Raw genomic sequence first — 20,331 nt, 5'->3', positions numbered from 1 at the left:
GTTGAGGCAGAGTCTCCCTGACTCCAAGTCTTATGCTTTATCCACTACACTAAATTGACTGGTGGATGAGGTAGACGTCTATGTCTACCAGTCTCTTCAATGCCCTTTTCATGTGATTCCCTGCATTATGGTTTCCTAAGCTATGCCTCATCTGCTTACCAGACTGTAAGATTCTTGACACCAAATTCCTCTCGTTGAAATAAGTAAAGATGAGCAGAGGAGAAAGTCAGACTTAGTTCATCTGTTTCAGCATCTTAAATAAATACCCACCATTTTTCATTTTTCTGAATTTGCCTGAATCATGTCTTGTAATCCTGTGCAGGAAGAAGATGAAAGGTCAGGTTCCTTAAGATTTTCTGCCCACCTCCATTAAACAAGCCCACTTCTTGTTCCCATTACGGAATTTTAAGAACGGCATGGCAGCACTTGGTGCTCCTCCTCTCCCTCCTCATCTTCCTCCTCCTCTATGCTTCCATCTCTTTTGCCTACCATACTATAACATCCATGATGGTGATGCCTTACCTAAAGAATGTTGCTCCCCATTTTCATTACAGGGCTTAGGACAGAGGAAGTATTGAATGAATACTGAATGAGCCTGTCATTGTGAGGATTGAAAGTGGTAAGGGCAATGGATATGGAGGGAAGGGGAACAAAAACCAAGCTGGGTGCTAAAAAATTTAATGGCCATTGACAGTGACAATGGCTTGACCCCAAAGAGAGATGGGAGAAGGTACCTTCTCTGGCTTATTTGCAAAAAGCAAGAGGGGGGCACTATGAGTGGGGAACACTATTAATCACGTCAGACTTTTCAATATATTAGTTAGTTTGGATGAACGTTTTTCCTTCTTTTTGTTTTCTATTATATAAGAAATGCCTATCTGGAAGGGACGGAGGAAGGAACATATTAAGAAAAATAAGTGAAATAAAAACAAAAGATATAAAATACATTTGTTAAACTGAGACTTCAGAAAATTTAAAAGGCTGTATAAATGTCTATTGTTGTGGTGGTCGTTGTTCCTCTTGGCGTTGTTGTTTGTCACAGATGTGAGCTATAAAGCTCTTCCTTCCTTGTCTTCTCATTTACTCATCCACGTGGCACTCAGTTAATCCTGTCCTTTATGTTTTAGTTTTAGACTCTATCTCAACAAAGAGATTCCTGCCAGTGTTACTGGTGATGAGACTGTGGAGAACTGAATAGTCTGTAGATGGTTTTTGCCCACATAAATGAGTGGAGAAATAAAGCCTCCACATCCTCTCTTACCAGCCAAGTTACTCCTGTAATGTTGGAGAAAGTCCACATGTCTTTTCTCCATGAAAATCTATGGAAAGTGTAAGATTCTAGTTCCACAATTGACTGTCTATATCCTTGGTCAAGTCACCTGACCTCTCAGCATCAGTATCTCCCTTTATTAAAGACAAGACTGGATCGAATGATCCCTGTATATATCTGTTAGAGTCATCATTACCTCCTGACATGTTACCTTTAATTAATCAATCAAGCAATTAACTTTTATTAATCACCTATTATGGCTCAGGCACTGTGCTAAGTGTTGGGGGATTCAAAAAGATACAAAACACTCCCTGCCTTAAAAAGCTAACAATTTAACAGATTGAAGAGGAAACTGAGACTTGAGGACAGTGAGAAGCTTACCCTTAGTCACATGGTCAATGTCAGAACCAGGAACTGATCAGGTCTTCCTGATCCCAAAGTCCAGCATTCTACCTTCTATCAACCCACACCAGGAGAGGGATACCATAGCAGGTCATTGACATGTGAAAAACATGTTTTAACTCTCTTGGTTGACTTTTAAATTTTGTCTCCATGAACTAGCTGTGACAAGAAGTCAGTTATGTGCTAATCTTATCTTCTTTGAAATGTCAATTGTCACCATGTAGGAGACACTGAAATCTACAACCAGGGATGGCAGAGCTTTTGCAAACAAACATTAGTGGCTCAAACTCTTCACATGAATTAGTGGGATAACAAGAGGTTTCCCTAAGAGATCAAGTCTGTGAAAGGGACTTTTTCTTGAGAGAAAGAGCAGGGAAAACTGTTAGTGGCATTTTGCAAGAATTTATGGCCAAAATGGTGCTTCAGACAAGAGCATGCTCACCAACGACACATTGAACACAAATGTGTTCAGTTTGCTATCCTGGACTTTTCATTTCCTACATATCTGCCAAGCTTGGGATCCTAGTCATTAAATTTGTGTTCAACGTAAGTCCTTCTCTCTTTGTCCCTCATCACAAACTTCTGGTGAACTTTCTACATACTATTTATAAAGCTGTAAACTTCCAGTATACAGGGGTCTATAAATAGTGAGGATGACCATACGTGGGACACATAAACATCTTTCCTAATAAAACCATGTGCTTTAGAAACACACATATACACCCTCTTTTGGCCCTTCCTCTCAATGCTGCAGGCCAACCACTAGGATTAATGTGAGTCTCCTCATATTCCTCAATTCTGTAGAGTCTATTAAAGTCCTGGGCCAGTGACAGCTGCTGCTATTTTTATTCAAATGCTTTGCATGTTTTGAAGAGGCAGGGTGGCCCAGAGGATAGAGCGCTAAGCTTGTAAATCCAGAGGACTTTGGTTCCAATCTCACCTCAGACACTTATTAGCTCTGTAACTCTGGATAAGTGGCTGAACCTCTCTGAATCTCAGTGTCCTCATCTTTAAAAGATTTAAAAGATTCCTTCCAGTTCTAAAGTCATGACCCCAAAAGGGCAGGAATACATAGAACAGGGGAGGATTGAGAGCAGGATTCCTTTGTGATGGTGGTGATAGTCAGACCAAAACAATGGTCTCCTTGTAGAATACATTTTGGGATGTGGAAGACAGCTCAGAGATTGCCTAGAGCAAAGGGGGAATTCCTAAAATTTGTTTGGTATGTCATGGATCCCTTGGACAATCTGGTGAAACCTCTGGACCCCTTCTTTGAGTCATGTTTATAAATGTATGAAAAACTACATTTAGATTTCCAGAAGAAATCAAAGATTAGTGAAAATACAGAAATAATTTTTCTTTCCCAACCAAGTTCACAGATCCTTGAAATTTATCTGCAGATTTCTTGAGGTCTATGAATAACAGGGTAAGACCCCTGATATAGTCCCAGAGTGGGGTCTACATTGAGGTAAAAATACTTTTGCCCAGGGAACCACCAGTGGGGGAGGAGGGGCACATTTACAAACCATGGTGGCTACAGTCCCTTAACCTCATGTCACAGTCCTGTACTAACCAGTCACCATCCCTCATCCTCCACCCCCCAAAAATTAAATAAATAAATTATACATTTAGACATTAGACATGATTATATACACACATGCATACACACACACACACACACACACACACACACACAATGTGTTTTAGCCTCAAGTGAAAACATTCCTCTGTATAGTTCCCTCTAGCCCCAGAGTGGCTAGGGGATTTGCTAATGAACACACAGATAGCTAATAGAAGAGGGCCTGAAAGCTTTCTGACTCCAACCATAGGGCTCTCTCATATGCACATAGGCTATCTTAAGACAAAAGAGGAATGATTTATTAAAGCCTGAGGTCAGATTCAACATTTTTTGTCATGACAGTAATCTCCTTAAGGGCAGACAGTATGTCCTATAATTCAAACCATAGAATCTTAGAGTTGGAAAGTTGCTCAGTGGCAACTAGTTGACACCATCCATGAATGAGAATCCCCTCTGCAATCTATTCAGAAGGTGATTGTCTAACCTTTGCTTGAAGGTGTTTCATGAGGGGGACCCAGGAGCTTCTGCCACTTTGAGACAGCTCTCATTGTGAGAAAGAGTGAGATCAGGGACTATTTGGGTTTCTTTTGGGGGGGGGAGCAATTTTTTTTACCTTTATTTGTATATTCCCAGGGCTTAACACAGATCCTGGCATGTAGTAGGCACTTAATAAATATTTCAACATTATGTTCCTCATATGCTGAACATTTTTCACCTTATCAATGTCCTTCCTAAAATATACCCCCTAGAATGGGACACAGTACTCTAAATGTGATCTCATAAGAATAAAGAACAAGAGGACAATTGCTTTTCAATGCGTATCATTGTATAGGTGTTAAATAAATATTTGTTAAATGAATAGGTCATAGGAGAGGCAATGGATTCCATTCTGGTTCAATTCAACAAGGATTAATAAGTACCTACTGGGGGTAAAACCATGTGCCAGCCATTTTAAGCTGTATGACTCTTTGAGGTCAACATTGATTCTATGATCCTTTAGCCCTTTCATGAAGAAAACTGAAGGAAGACCAATCAATGAAGACTAATCTCCTCCCAGTCATGGACCTCCAATTTCAGCCTCTGTCCATGTTGATTACAGTCCTTCTTCCCCTTAAGGAAAGCTGAATGACCTGGCAAAGATGTGCTGAAGGCACATATCTAAATACAATTAAGAGGTGTTACTCCAAAGTTCTTTCAGTCATTGCTGATGCCATTGCTACTTCTATTTAGGAAGGCATTATTTGGGCACCTGCTAGCCCTATTCTAATAAATGACCCATCTCTATCTTAAACTCCATTGTGCACCTATAAAAATTAATCCAAAACACCGAAATGGAATTTCAGTGTGAAGCAAACAGTTACATGAAATGAGGTTACAGATTCCTATTTTAGATAGACTTTAGAACATAAATTTTATTTTCACTAAAGTGAATTTAATGGAAGAACACAAATAAATGACAAAACATAGCTATCTTTGTTTCCTTAACACATCAAAGTTCTATTATTCCATCAGTTTGGGAAATTCATCCATCAATGCTGGTCTCAATCCATCTCTAAATTAGTCTAGGAGAGTTTCCTGAAGCCCAGAGAGATTAAGTAACTTACCCATGACCTCCCAAGTAAAGGTTGGTCAGAAGTGAAATCTAAGCGTTAGTCTTCATGACTTCAATTCAGACCACCTGCCTCTCATGCTGTGCTTCCTCTTTTTCTCAAAATTAGTATCAATAACTTTTAGGGCATCACTGCTTCTGTTGCCCTTGATCTAAATGTTTTGACCCATAGAAATTCTGTGGAGTGACACTGGCAGCCCTAGGATCAAGTCTGTAATATCTATGAGCCCACACAAGAATGATTCTAGCTCACCAGTTCTTCCAGAAGTAGTCTACCACATCTCTAGTCTCTACTTATCCCTCTCTGCTACTTTTAAACTGTGTGACCTTGGGTAGGTCACTTGCCCTTTCTAGGATTCACTGTATCTGTGAAATGAAAGGGTAGACTAGATGGCATCTGAGGTCTCACTTTCAACTCCAGATCTGGCAGAGTGATCTTATAGTCTTGCAAATAGAGAAAGCATCTTGGTCCTCCTCAGTCTAGTTATGAACCATTTGGGATGACAAATATCTTAATACCTGGGAAAGGGGGATACAAGGTGTGTATGTGAGACAATCCCTGTGCATACTGCTCTGAAGACCGTGCCTATCTGACCTTATTAACACCTCCAGGGCAATAACAGCCTCCTGAGGCTGACATGGGAGGTCAAGATGGAAGGAGCCAGGGGCTAAATTCCTTCCTCCACAGCTCTGGCTCCCCAGTCCTCTATATCAGCTCACTTGCTGCCTGGAGTATCAGAACCATAGCCTGTCAAACTCCAGCACGGAAGGCTGCTAATTTTTTTTTCTACTTCACAAAATTTTGCATACTTCATTGCAGAATGATCCCACCAAATACCAGAGAGAATCACTAAGAGAAAGTGTTTACCATAGAAAGGAAGAGGGTAAGGCACCTCTGAGAAGAAAGAGAGGGGGGAGGAGGAGAGGAGAGGAGAGGAGAGACAGAGATAGAGACAAATAGAGGAGAGAGGAGGGGGAGGGAGGGAAGGAGAGAGATTCTCATTGGGCTCCCATTTGAGATTTTGTATATTGCAACCTTTGGTGGATTTCTTTTGGTAAATGACAATGAGATTGGAGACACAGCACAGTGTTGGGGAGAGAGTGGAATCACAAAACTGAAAACATCTCAGAAGCCAGTCAGCCCACCTGCTATCTTAGAAGGAAGAGCTACCTCCAAGTCACTGGAAGAGGTTTCATCCAGCCTTCTCTCAGACTCCCATGGAGCAGCAGTCCACCACTTCCCAAGGCTACCCGCTCTACTTTTGGGGTAGCAAGCCTGAACATGGTTCTATAACTCTTACTCATTTAACTTCCTTCTGCATTATTGGATCAAGCAGAAAAAGTTTGATCAGTCCCATGAATGACAGCCCTTCACACATTCAGAGATGCCAGCATGATTGGATTCCTGGCTTTGACCCCTGACTCTGCCACTCACAAGTGACCCATGTCACATCCCTCTTCAGATCTCAAGATCTCCTTCTGTGACAGGAAAGGGTTGGATGATCTCCAAGATCTCTTTGAGATCTCACTTTCTATAATTCTAGGGCCTGATAATTCAATTAGCTGACTGACAGAGTTAACAGGAGACCTTGCACATGTTAAAGCACCATAGAAATGCCAGTTATTATCATTACTGCAATTACTATCACTACTACCACTATTACAACTATCACCACCACCATTACTACTAACTACTGACATAATTACCTTATTACTGCTGCTACGGCTATTACTGCTACTACTGCTACTATTACTACTACTACTACTATTACTACTACTACTACTACTACTACTACTACTACTACTACTACTACTACTACTACTACTACCTTCATTAATCACCTTAAAAGACTTTTCTCAAATTCTAACTCTGCAAATGGGGTCTAACTAGAAGACTAGGATGAAGGGGATACCTTATGGACAAAGAAAGTTGAGGACATTTTGGAGTTATCCTTTTTGATCTGGCAGATCACAGGGGCCTTTAGGTGCTATGATTTGCCTCAGAATTCTGTAGCTGTGGTTTTTCTAGACCAATGCCTAATACTCTGCTCTGGGGTTTAGGTTGGAGCAGCCCAAATCTCCAACTGGTAAATGAAGGACTGGTACAAGTCATTTTTTAAAATCATTCCAGCTTCACCAGTAAGATGATTTTTAGCTCAGTTCTATGAACTGTGGCCTCATTGTATAGCAGGGGTATACACAGGTCCTTTTGTGCTCTGGCCTATGTGAAGCACTGAATTCAGTCCTGAGGGCCACATTTCAGGATGGAGGCTGATAAGCCGAAAAACTTTCATAGGAAGTCTACATTTCAAGAAGGTAGACTGAAGGAGCTAGGGATACTGATCTTGGAAAAGACTTTGGCTGGGCCAGGATAAATCAGGATGGTCCATGAGAGCCATCTTCACTCATTTGAATGATCAAGCCCTGGAAGAATGATTCACCTTATCTTGTTTGACGCCAGAGGACAAAATTAGAAGCCCAAAGTGAAAGGGCCCAATATATGCTTGATTCACAAAAAACTTGCTAACAGTTAAAGCAGATCACCTCAGGAGGTGGTAGGTTTCCTGTAGCTGCAACGCTTAACACCGTGCCCAGCACTTAAGAAATGTTTGTTGATTGAGTCCTCACTGGGGGAGGGGGGAGTCTTTGAACAGTGGTTGGATGTACTTATTGCCTAGGTCATCGAGGACATTCTTGTACAAGCTGTAAGCCATGCAAGGCCTCCTGTAGCCCAGAGATCCCTACCAAGGAGCATGGCTTGACTGGGTTTCAGCTCTGGAATTTGTTTACCTGTCTTGGAGTCATCCTCCCAGAGATCCATCTTGACCCATTCCATGGTGGTTTTTTTTGTATTCCTTTATATTTTCATTATAAATGCTTCTGTGAGCCTGGTTTCAAAGAACTGACTTCTTCCTAATATCTTGACCCATTGTTTTCAAGCGTGGGTGAGCCAGAGAGCAGAGAAGCTTTCAGCTAGGAAAGGCATTTTGAAACTGCATCTCCATCAGAAAATGTTCCTCCCTCCCTCCCTTTCTCCCACCCACCAGGCAGACAGGCAGCTTCATGAAGGTTGCCAAGGAACTGAGATCCATTAGGCTGAAGGGCCCTAGGGTTCTATCTAAGCCACATATTCCATTCTGAACCCAAGCTGCCCCCGTGATCCTGGAAATGGCCCTTTGGAACGTTGGAACCGTCCCTGAAGTGCAAGTAAGAAATAAAATGTGACAACCAAGTCAGGGAAATGGATTTCACTAGTTAATCATAAAGTTTCCAAATATTTTCCTGAGGCTACCTGAGGTTGGGATTCTATTGCACTCAGAGAGACCTGGTGTCCAGCTTGAGCACAGCTATAGTCCTACTGGGCTTGGTCCTAGTTAAGCTCCATTCTTGTGTCCAGCTCTAGTCACCCTAGTTAAAGAGGGACACAGACAAATTGAGGAGCAAACCGGTGCCCATCCTCCTCCAGAAGATAGAGCTGGTGCTGTTGGGGCTCTGCTAGAGGGGTTAGCAGTTTACAATGGAGGAGGAAGATTTTTGAAAGAGTATTGTTGTCCAGGAGCACGTGAAGCCTGACAGTGGGGAGAGAGGCCAGATGGCTTCTATTTGACTTCCAAAAGGCAGGAAGGTAAACATTGGGTAGAAGCTGCAGAGACTCAATTTCCCAGAAAGGAAATGAAGATGATGAGGTAATCAAATAAAAAGTCTTGAAAAGAAAGGCAATGTAGCACCGTGGAAAGACTTTTGAATTTAGAGCTGGTTTCAATCCCTACTAATGCTTCTCTAGCTATGTGATTATCTCAGAGGTTCAGTTTTCTCATCTATAAAATGGGAAGAGTTGTGCTCATATGACATAGTGCATAGATCTATAGTGATAAAAGAGCTTTGCCAAAGTTAAAGTATTGTATAAATCTGAGTTGTCTCAAAAAAAAGGAATGGATATTCATATAAATGCTTTGGGCAGGTATTCCACAGGAGGAAAAATGACGTCAGCACATGTGCTACCTCCAGTGGAAAACCCCTGCTGGTGCCCTTGGTAGATTGGATACTCTTCCTCCTTCTCCAGTGACCACACATGCATGTTTTCCTGGAGACTTGATATCTCTTCAGTAAACTATACACACTGAAAGCAGGGTCTGTTTTTCAATTTTTATTTGTAGCTCCAACTTCTTGCCAAGAGTTTTGCAGATAGTGGTTTAATAGAAGTTTGCTACATTGGATTGGATTGAACTTGGATATGCACCCATCTCCAGATACTATTTCAAAAATGAATTAAGATCAGATCTGCTGATTTGAACAATTATATAACCACAGGGGAACGTGTTGTTTTTTAGTCCACTTTCTTTTTTAACCATCACATGAAATACATTGAAATGACAGCCTGGCATCATGTCTAGAGGACTAAAATTAGCATCAGAAAGACCTGGGTTCTAATCTCACCTTTAGATAATTACAATCTGAATGACTCTGATTCAGTTTCCTCATATAAATATCATATCAAGGGATCATGTGTTAAGAGCTGGAAAGAATCTCAGTGGCCATTCAGTTGACAACCTTTATTTTGCAAATAAGGAAACTGAGATTCAGAGAGGCTAGTGATTTGTCCAGAGTCACCCAGACAGTAAATGAGGGAGATATGAACCCAAGAATTCTGACCTCCCCACCCAGGGCTTCTATAACACCTACCTCATAGAGTTATTGTAAGGATCAAATGAGAAAATATTTGTTTTAAAAATCTCATATAAATGGAATGGTTGAACAAGTTGTGGTATATGAATGTAATGGAGTACTATTGCGCTATAAGAAATGATGAACAGGAAGACTTCAGAGAGGCCTGAAAAGACTTATATGAACTGATGCTGAGTGAAAGGAGCAGAACCAGAACTTTGTACACAGTAACAGCCACAGTGTGTGAGGACTGTTTCTGATAGACTAAGCCCTTCACAGCAATGCAAGGACCTAAAACATTCCCAAAGCGCACTTGAGGCAAAATGTCATTCACATACAGAGAAAGAGCTATGGAATTGGGCCACAGAATGAAGCAGAATGTTTTCTCTTGTGTTATGTTTTGTTCCAGTTTGTTTTTTCTCATGGTTTCCCCCATTCATTTTAATTCCTCCATGCAACATGAGTAATGTGAAAATGTGCTTATTAAGAATGTAGGTGTAGAAGCCATATAAGATTACATGCTGTCTTGGGGAAGGGGGGGGAGAAAATCTAAGACTTATAGAAGTGATTGTGAAAACTGAAAACAAACAAGTTAATAAAAAAAGAGAGAGGAAGATAAAAATCTCATATAAACATGAGTTTTAATATTGCTATAGCAAATGAATTATTAGAAGCTGCATGTTAAACATAAAAAAATGACTTTTCTTAATCACTTTACATTTTACTTTATAGTTTTTCAGTCCAGCCTTCAAAATCATCAGATTCTTTGACCATTTCTTTCTCATTCACTTTCCCTGTAATGATCCTAGTGTCTCCTTCATCGTTCTACTAGCTCTACTTCTTTTGCATTATATCATAAAGTTCTTTGCAGGCTCTTTGACTACCCTCTTATTCTTTGGTCTTAATTGCAGAATAGTATTCCTTTGTATTAAGTTGCCACAAATTGGGTGTCATTGGTGGTAGTAATTATAATGGTAAGAACCAATGAGTTTAGTCCCTCTCAGGGTTAATCTGACTCAGATTACTTTAAATTTAGGAAAGAGAGGGGGAAGAAATTTAATTCTTGTTTCCAAGACAGTCTATCATATGCCATCATTTTTATTTCAGGTGAGAGTGGTAGATGGTTGGGGTTTTTTTTGCACTCCCATAAATCACCCCAGAGACTTAGTGTCACTCATGAATGAATGATCTTTCTTTTTTCCAGGTTCAGTTGAAAAGTGAGGAATCAAAAACATTTGCCATGAAAATTCTCAAGAAACGTCACATAGTAGACACAAGACAGCAAGAGCACATCCGTTCTGAGAAGCAGATAATGCAGGGGGCTCATTCGGATTTCATTGTCAGGTAGGACTTGGCATGGCAGGTTTCAAACCTATCGGAGCAGTGGCCAGGTGGGATAAAAAGCATAGTTGGGCACAAATTTCTTCTCTTTTATTTAAAAACAAACAAACAAACAAAAAATGCTTGCCCGTATTGATGTCTCAATGCAGACCCCAATAAAAAATTTTCTGTATGCACAGAACAGTTGGGCTAATTTTAATGTTAAGGTATCTTTGAGATCCTAATTTTGTATAAGCTTTATTAGTATCAGAAGGACATATACACACACACAATTAAAAAAAAAACTTCCCTAAACAAGGGGAAAAAATTAGCGTAGATAGTGTGCATATTAAATGAGTTTCCTTAGCTCATTCCATACCTTCCTTCCAATTCTCTTTTTACTCCTTTCAGTTTCTCTCCTAAAAGGAAAAAAGACTCTTAATCCTTTAATGAAAACTTCACCAAAGTCCTTCCCTAACTCTTTGGTGCAGTGTAAAGATGATTTAATGAGAATCTCAAAAGACAAGCTCTGATTAGAGCTATAACTAGGGTGGGGTAACTGGGACTTTGACCCTGGGTAATAAAATTTAGAGTCATGCTAACAGCACTTTCAAGCTTTTAGAAAAAAAGGAGAAACACTAGTGCTTATTAAGTTGCTAGTAAACAACTTAGTATGTAGTTAAAATATTGGAGACTAGAAGATGATAATTTCCTCAACCAGACTATTAGCCATACCCCAAAAGTTCCAAACCCAACCTTTATTCCTCCTCGTGTTTTTCCCCGCATCACTCTTGTGGCATCCTAGAGCCTTCATTATCACCCTTCAAAAGTTAATATAGGGCCCAGGTTTGGAAAGTGCTGCTTGTGTCTCTAACTCTAGAATGTCCAACCAAACCAGAGTGCGGGACCAGTAACAGACCATGTGTCCTTTGTCTGAGAATCAGATGAACTAAATTTGGAATGGCTTCTCAACACATTGGCTACAAAGTGACTTATTTTAGCCGCAGCAGACCATTAACTAAGTTTTCAAAGGGTTAAGATCTGTATTGGTGGAAAGAATAGCCACATGCATGAAATCATACACATTTGAAGTATGCATGTGGAATAAGGAATGTTAACCCAATCTCATTCTGCCCAAAGTTGTCCAGCCATGTTTCCCAATAAATAAAAAAGTGTTAATTATTAAAATACCCAGTTTTTCCTAAGTGTTTTTAAGAACTTTATTTGAGAACTTTATAAAAGTTCCTGTATGATGTCAGAGAACTAAAGGTGAGGAATAAGATAATGGAGGACTGGGTTATTCTGCCCCTTCGAACTAATGCTTCTGCAGATGGTCCAGGGTCTGTCCTCGTACAAAAGGGATTGATATACACAGAATACATCTTATGAAGTTATTGTGCCTTCAAGGATTGTCACGTGGAAGAAGGAGGAGCCTCATTCTGCTTGGTTACAAGACACAGGAGGACATTTCTAGAGAGAGGGAGATCATGAGATTATTAAAGATTCTGCTATAGATACGCATGATATAGATAGATGTAAGGTACAGATGATAGAAATAGCATGACTTCAGAAACAGAAAGCGGGGCATAGGGCATAGAAGGTAGGACTTGGGGGCAAAAGACCTGAGTTCAAATCCTGCCTGAGAAATCTACCAACTGTGGGACTTTAAGAAAATCAGTCAAATCGCTCTTTGCCTCAGTTTCCCCATCTGTAAATTGGGGATAATAATAGTATTTCCTGCACAGAGTTGTTTGGAGGATCAAATGTGACAGTTTTTGTCAAGTCTTTGTAAACCTTCATAAAGCTCATCAGAAAGGCTATGCTTTATTGTTGTTATTATTAACGTGTTGGTTTAGTTCTTTAGTTAGTTATCATTAGTTTATTATAAGTTATTTATTATTTTAGTTATTATTAGTTTTTTATTTTGTTTATTATGCATGTGAAGATATATGGTATCATATATAGCTGTGTAGTCTATCTGTACAGTATAAATATCCTACCTGTATAGTATAGGTATAGTGTATAGTATAGTATTCACATTCAGTACATTTACAGACTTTATAAACATATAATATAGAAGTGTACACATACCATATGAATATATAGTATGAATGTAACTGTACACACACACACACACACACACACACACACACATTCACACACACACACACACACACACACACACACAAGTCTACGTGGAACAGCAGAATGGTTTGGTTGGTCCTATGCTTTGGGGAAGAGGTCCAAGCTGTGGCTGTGTAAACCCAAGTACTTCTTTCTGGATCAGAATCATTATTCTTATTCCAGGACATGCTTGGTACCACTGCCCTTCCCCCATCCTATTTTTCAAGAATTCCATATCAAAGAAATGGCTGTAACCCAAACCCTTAAAAATTACTACCAAATTGTTTTAGAAGGAAATCATTTGAATAGCACTGTGCTTTCTTGTTTTTGATTCACAGACTATATCGAACCTTCAAAGACAGCAAATATTTGTACATGTTAATGGAAGCCTGCCTAGGTGGAGAGCTTTGGACGATTCTCAGGGACAGGTAGGAAATTTACTTCAAAAGAAAATAATATTTGTAATGTTCCTCCATGAGTGTGTTGCTGTTTTGAATGATAAAATTCCATATATAAGTTGGAAGCAAAAATGAAATTCAATGAGACATCTTGCCATAGACTTCTGCTTGTTGGACAGCAGACCCAGGCTTCAGTCTTGCCTCTACTTGGGATTCAGGTCTTTTCAAAGAGCTTGCTGCATCTCCGGAGATGTCAGCCTCCTGGGAGCAAAAGCCTCTCTCATCTCATTATGGGGAATTAGGAATGAGAGCTGACATTTCCACTGTGCGTGAGTTTACAAAGCACTTTACCAATGCAGTTATTTCAACAGCTCTTACTACATTTCTATTTGCTCACATTTTGTGCAGGAGGAAGCCAAAGCTAAAGGTGGTACAATAACCTATCCACTGTTCCCCAAGGGCCAAGTGTCAGAGGGGAGATTTGAACCCAGACCTTCTAGGGGTCTCTTCTACAGGCTATGCAACCCCTCTAAATGACCACCTTTGTTCTCCATTCTCCATTTTATACTTTATACATTCTCCATCTCCATCAGCCATTTGTGGCCCTAGAGACTGCTGAGACTGCATAACTGTCAGCCTTCACCCGAAGCATTCAGCATAGATGGCCCTTGATGGGGCCGAAAAATCAGAACCAGTTACTATTGTTGCTCATCTTTCATCCTTAGAGAGGACCAAAGACATCAGGAAGATGATGTCTTGATTTTCAAGTGAATTGGATTTAAGTGAGGCAGGGCAGTGCAAAGTCACGAGCCTCACTCTCTTCTGCAGTCACTGGAGTCCAGTAGCAGGATGTAAGTCAGGACAACAGGCAAGAACCACTTACCAGGCAGCATTTGGGGCATGGCCCATGCTCCATTGAAGCCTTCCTAACTCAGCACTCTAGGACAGAGCTAGATTTGAAATAGAGACTAACTCAGAAGTTTAGTGTAAACCCAGCCTAATTGTAAGTTCTTGTTTTCTTTCTACCCCTCCCCCACCATCATGGTCATCACTATTTGGCCAGTTGTGTTGGTAAATTCTTACCACTTAGCCTTAAACTTATTTCAGAAAACACATGGCCCACAAGTTGCCTCTCCCCTGTTAGTGTTCTTTCCCCAGTTGGTTTTATTGATGTTTTTTCGTTTTTATATCATGATCATTTCTACATGTCTCCCATGTGCTCACCCCTGCCTTGTTCAAAAGAAAAAGTTAAGCAGAAACAACTGATGCAGTGACTGCAAGTAGCAAGAAATGCAGTATTCTAAATCAGAGGTATTCTGGAGCCTGCTCATATGGGTAAATGGAAAGCCAGTTGTTAAATGAACAATATGAGCATTTACACCTTGGAAAGAGGTGGCTACCACAAAACATAACTTGAGTTACTGTTTTGGGAATGGTCTAGACTTAAGAAAGGGAAAGAGAAAATGTTAATAATGCAAATTAAACTGAAGAGTGTATTGCGTGTACACCTTCCCCACCATACCCCAGAGAGCCAGTTGTTAAATACTTATTGGCCTGCCCCTGCATTACATGATCTCTGACATCTCTTAAAACTTTTAAATCCTATGATCCCAAGCAGGTGTCCTCCACTAGCTGCCCACCCACATTCTTCTCTTTACGTTCCTTTCATATTTTGACGTGAGAAGCCCACTTCATTTCCTTCCTTGCTTGAGCTCTCAGAGTCTTCAGAATGTGGCTCCCTCACCCTGGCATCTAAATACTCCAAGCTAAAGATAGCATCCCTACAAAGACATCCTCAATTTGGGAACTTATCACCTCCCTCTTGGGCAGCCAGAACAACATGCGTGGTCTCCTGGAGCCTGGGGAATTACATAGCCAAACCAAACTGACTTTTGCTAGTACACAAAGATCTACTCATTCTCCAGCCTTCATAGATTTTTCTACTGCTTGCCCATGGAGATTCATGTATTTTATCATTAAGTCAATCAATTAATTGCATGCCTACAACATATGAGTTCCCATGCTTGACACTAGGAGTAAAAATCATTGGCCCCTGACCTCCAGGATGTAAAGCACATTTATTTCACTTCTTTCTCTCTGTCTCTCCCTGTGTCTCTCTCTGTCTCTGTCTCTCCCTGTCTCTCTCTCTCTCTCTCTCTCTCTCTCTCTATATATATATATATATATATATATATATATATATATGTATATATATATATATACATATATATAGATAGATAGATAGATAGATAGAGATATATAGATATATATAATTGTCTCTTTCTCTGTCTGCATCTGTCTCTGTCTTTGACTGTCTGTCTGTCTGTCTGTCTGTCTCTCTCTCTCTCTCTCTCTCTCTCACACACACACACACACACACACATGCACCACATAGAACTTTGAATTGCCTGTCTCCTGTTGCATCAAAGGTTCATAGAACTGTAGATCTGGGGGCTAGAAAGGATTTTAGAGAACAGCAAGTTCAATCCCTTCATTTTACAGAAAAGGAGCTTGAGGCTCAGAAAAGATAGGTTCACAAAGCTATTAAGTGTCACAGGCAAGATTTGAACTCAGATCTTCCTGATTCTATGTCCAGTTCCCTGTCCACTGCACCATGCCACCTCTAACGGACTCATCGTGGGGGAGTTTTAGCCCTTTATTGGGCCATGGGCTCTTAGCACATCTTGTTTTCTCCCACAGCACCCAAACAGAGCATTCCACACACAGTAGGTCCTGAACAAATGCTGCAGTTTTTTTAAAGTTAATTGGTTGATTTTGCTAGCCTGCTTTACTCCCAAAGCCAAAATGTGAAACTGTAACTTCAGGGAAATATCATGACATACCAGGCAGAGCAGGTGGATATATTTAATGGCTCATTCTTCTTCCCACTATTCCCAGCCTCAGCTTTGCCTGCCCTCAGCATGGACTTCACTTGTCCTTGTTACAACCTGATCACCATTATTCACCAAGGACCATTAAGTATAATATTCTGGATGCCTGACTTCTAACTCTGACTCTGCCAGTGCCTTACTGTGTGATCTGGGGCTTGTCATTGTCTCTCTCTGAGTTTCATTTCCTCAACTATAAAGTGACAGTGTTGAATTAGCTGATCCCTTATGCCTCTTCTCATGCTAGTAATTCTAGGAAGATTCCACTATATATATTTTTGGTTTCCTTCCTTTCCAGCCACTAAGCTCTGTATGCTGGTGTAAGGAAACAAAGCTAACACAGGCTTTACAGTCTGGATCTGGTACATCAACCTTTTAAAATAGTGGAAATCAAGTTTTGGAGGATGCGAGTTGACCAGTGGTGTATCTAAATTTATAGAATTTAACAAAATATATTAGCCAAACATTTTTCAGCTGCCTACTGTGTGCAAGACAGAGAGAGACAGATAGACAGAAGATATCAAGTATGAAACTTAATTAAAACGAGATGTCATAGAGGGAAAAGCTCTGAATTTCAAGGACTTGAGTTCAAATTCTAGCTGTAATACTTAGTAACTATGTGACTTTGGGCAAATTCCCTCACCTCTCTTGGTCCCCACAGTTTCCTCATCAGTAAAACAACAGGAATGGACTATCACAAAATCTAAGTGGTGGGTGAGTAGTTCAGACCTTAAGCTCAACATGAACTTCACCAGGAAACCCCTCTCTCACATCCCCACCAAGTTGTTGGTCATTGCCTTCAAAGTGCTGAAGTTCGAGCCATGGTGATAAGATCCACCAATAACCGACCTACCTCTGACACTGACTGTGTAACTGGACAGTCACTGAATGTCTTTCAGCCTCGATGTCCTTGTCTATAAAATAGGGATAAATAACATCCATACTATCTACTCTACAGGGTCCTTGAGAAGCTCAAACGAAAGAATGGCTAATAATAATATAAATGGCTAATAATAATAAAAGTACTGGAGATAAGTGTACTATTTTATTTTTTCTGAAAACATTTTGATTTAGCTAAATGATTTCCTTTTGAAATCAGAGTGATTCACATGTTAAATGGATTCACACTCAAATATATAGGTTATTTGTATATAATGAATTGTCATGTTTTATTTTTTCAAGTATTCACAATGACTTTATTTTAGTTGTTATAATAAAGACAATACAGAGAATTACTGATGTAAATAGTAGATAGAAGGACAAACAGGGAGTCAGGAAGACCTGAGTCAGGTTCTGTTTCTGACACTTGGCAACTCACTAATTATGGATATTACATAGCTGCTAAATTCCTTTAATGGAGGGAGTTTCCATACTGGGAATTCTCTACACCAAAAACAAGTCCAGACCTGAGGGATGGGGAAAAGGAGAAAAAAATATTAAGTAATCAATCCATGAATTGACATTTTGAACCCAGTCCTCACCTTCTATTTGAAGAAAGGTGTGTTTTCTGACATCCCCTCACCTCCCATCTAAAGAATGTTTTCTGACACGTTTTTTTCTAGTGCATCTGTAAAGCCACAGCCCAATTTAATTGGCTCCTGCCTTTGCATTCATCTGTTCAGTGGGTAGGAGATTATTTGAATCCAATTCTTGGATGACCTAAGATAAGATCTAACATTCTCACTTTTTGAAGGGAAACGCTTCTGTTTTCAAAATGAGTTTTCACCTCATAACTTTCTTACTGAAAACAAATTTGTCTTACAAAGGAAATCGCTCAGTTGCTCTTTGATGACTAGCCATTGTTGACAATCAAAGGAAAACGTCAACATGTCCAGGTTCCTGTTGGAGTTTTTTCTCATTTGTTACATCCTCCTATTTCTGAAATCTGTTTATGTCAAGCACACTTGAAAAGACTGACCATTCTGATGACAGGAGCGTAATTATGTCTCTAGTCTGATCTAATTTAAACACTGGTGTCTACTGCCATCTAGCTACAGAAGGAATCTTTTTACAATGAAGCCATCTGAGCCTCTCTATCTATTAATTTGTACCACGGAGACTTCACTGTCAATTGAAGAAAGAGCTACAAAATAAATGATATATTTGTTCTAGCCACTTTCTAAACTGCTAATAAAAACAGAAACAAAAGTGCTTTATAGCAGATTTGAGACTGTCACTTCTACTGCTGATGGTAATTTTTCATTTTCATCCTGTTCTAAGTAACTCTGACATGTCTTAATGTGATGACTTTAATAAACTGGATTCAAATTCCAAAACTTATCTAAAATGGCTATTGAGTGATGAAAGTTATATCATTCATTTTTTTTCATAGTGGTCTCTTTCTCTTACAACTTGGAGGGACCCTCAGGTGAATCTTATACCTTGCACCAAGATAATACAGCCTCTCATTTAAACTCATAATCAAAGTTAGCTGAAAGCCATTGCTCCCCAGTTAATTGACTTCCTATTTCCAGAGGACTTGGTTGTTGTGAAAAGGATACATGAAGTCAAATGTAAGCTCTTGAAGACAGACATTATTTGAATTTTGTCTTTCTATCCCAATCATTGATTGATAAAATATGAAATATAGAGTTTTTTCTCTTATAATTTTCATAAAAGAGATGAATATATTTCAATTTAGGGCAATGGGAAAGGGCATAGTATTTAGAGTCAGAGGACCTGAGTTTGAATCTTATACTAGTTGCTCCATACTAGTTGTGTGACCTTGATCTTGTCAGTTCTCTTGAGCTCAGTTTCCTGTTTTGTAAAAGGAGAGGGTTAGACCAGATTTATACCTAAGGGCCTTCCAATTCTGCCATTCAGTGATTCAAAGAGACATTCAATCCTCTCCGTAAAATCAATCAGCAGGTACGTATTAGAAGAATACTATTGGCAGACATGGAGAGGGGATAAAAATACAAAAAATGAAGACATTCTGGTAGAGGCTATTATTTTATAGATGAGGAAACCGAGGCAGATAGCAGTTAAGTGATTTGCTCTCATCACACAGCTAATAAGTGTCTGAAGCTGGATTTGAACTCATATCATCCAGACTCAAGGCCCAGCTCACTGCGAGATAAATATATATACACACACACACACACACACACACACACACACACACACACACATACATATATACATACATACATATATACACATATACATATATGTATATGTGTGCATATATCTCTCTGTATGTATTATGTATGTATGTATGTATTATGACAAACACAAGATACTTTTGGTAATAAATAGTAAAAACAAAGGATTTGGTAAGTCAGATGACCTAGGCTGGAATCCCAGTGTAGGACCTCTGGCTAACCATGATTCCTCTCTAGTCTCTCTTTGATAAGATGCTGAGATGAGCTGACCACCAGCTCCCTTTTTCCAATCTATTCTATTAAATGAGTAGACTCAAACTGAGATTTTCCAATGTGATTTTGGATTTGAAATAATTTATTTTAACATACTTACAATTTTTCCAAGTATCAAACATTCACTTTTCTTTCTCCCAACCCTCTCCATCCACTGAAAAAGGAAAAGGAAAGGGGAGAATGGAAGGAAGATAAGAAAAACGGGGAGAGAAAGAAGAAAGGAGGATGGGAAAGAAAAAAGAAAAAAATGAAGGGAAAAGAATATTTTATTTTAACATTACATGGAATTTTTTAAAAATTCAGAAATATATGGGAAACAAAGTCTCAAAACCAAAGCTTCCTCTTTCTGGTCTCTTTAAAATTGAATTCTGTCACAAACCCACCTGGCAGATGAGTCCAGGAGTATGATTCTCCTGCAGACCATAATTGTCATTGTTCTTTTCAGGATGACTAATGGGTTAGTGGGAGTTGTTAAGTACCTGAAATTAGGAAGGTAGGAAAACCTAAATTCAAATCCAACCCCAGACACTTAATAGCTGTAGGTTCTTGGGCAAGTGATTAAAAAAAAAAAATCTCTATTTTCCTCAGTTTCCTCATCTGCAAAATGGGATTATATTACCATCTACCTCCAAGGTTGTTGTGAAGATGAAGTGAAAGATTTGTAAAATACCTAGCACAGTGTATGGCACATAGTAGGTA

The 20,331-nt window shown here is 39.6% G+C and overlaps 1 protein-coding gene across 4 annotated transcripts in view; it reads left to right on the top strand.

Moving 5' to 3' along the window:
* Positions 1 to 20,331, top strand: part of PRKG1 (protein kinase cGMP-dependent 1) — a 1,294,615-nt gene that overhangs the window by 1,254,098 nt on the left and 20,186 nt on the right. For all 4 annotated transcript variants that reach the window (XM_072628923.1, XM_072628924.1, XM_072628925.1 and 1 more), the window contains 2 exons: positions 10,730 to 10,869; positions 13,308 to 13,397. In XM_072628923.1, coding sequence (XP_072485024.1) covers positions 10,730 to 10,869; positions 13,308 to 13,397 — 230 coding nt within the window. The remainder of the gene's footprint in view (positions 1 to 10,729; positions 10,870 to 13,307; positions 13,398 to 20,331) is intronic.

The sequence above is a fragment of the Notamacropus eugenii genome, chromosome 1, assembly GCF_028372415.1.
Source record: "Notamacropus eugenii isolate mMacEug1 chromosome 1, mMacEug1.pri_v2, whole genome shotgun sequence".
In the NCBI taxonomy this organism is placed as follows: Eukaryota; Metazoa; Chordata; class Mammalia; order Diprotodontia; family Macropodidae; genus Notamacropus; species Notamacropus eugenii.
This window is presented reverse-complemented; position numbering and strand designations above follow the sequence as displayed.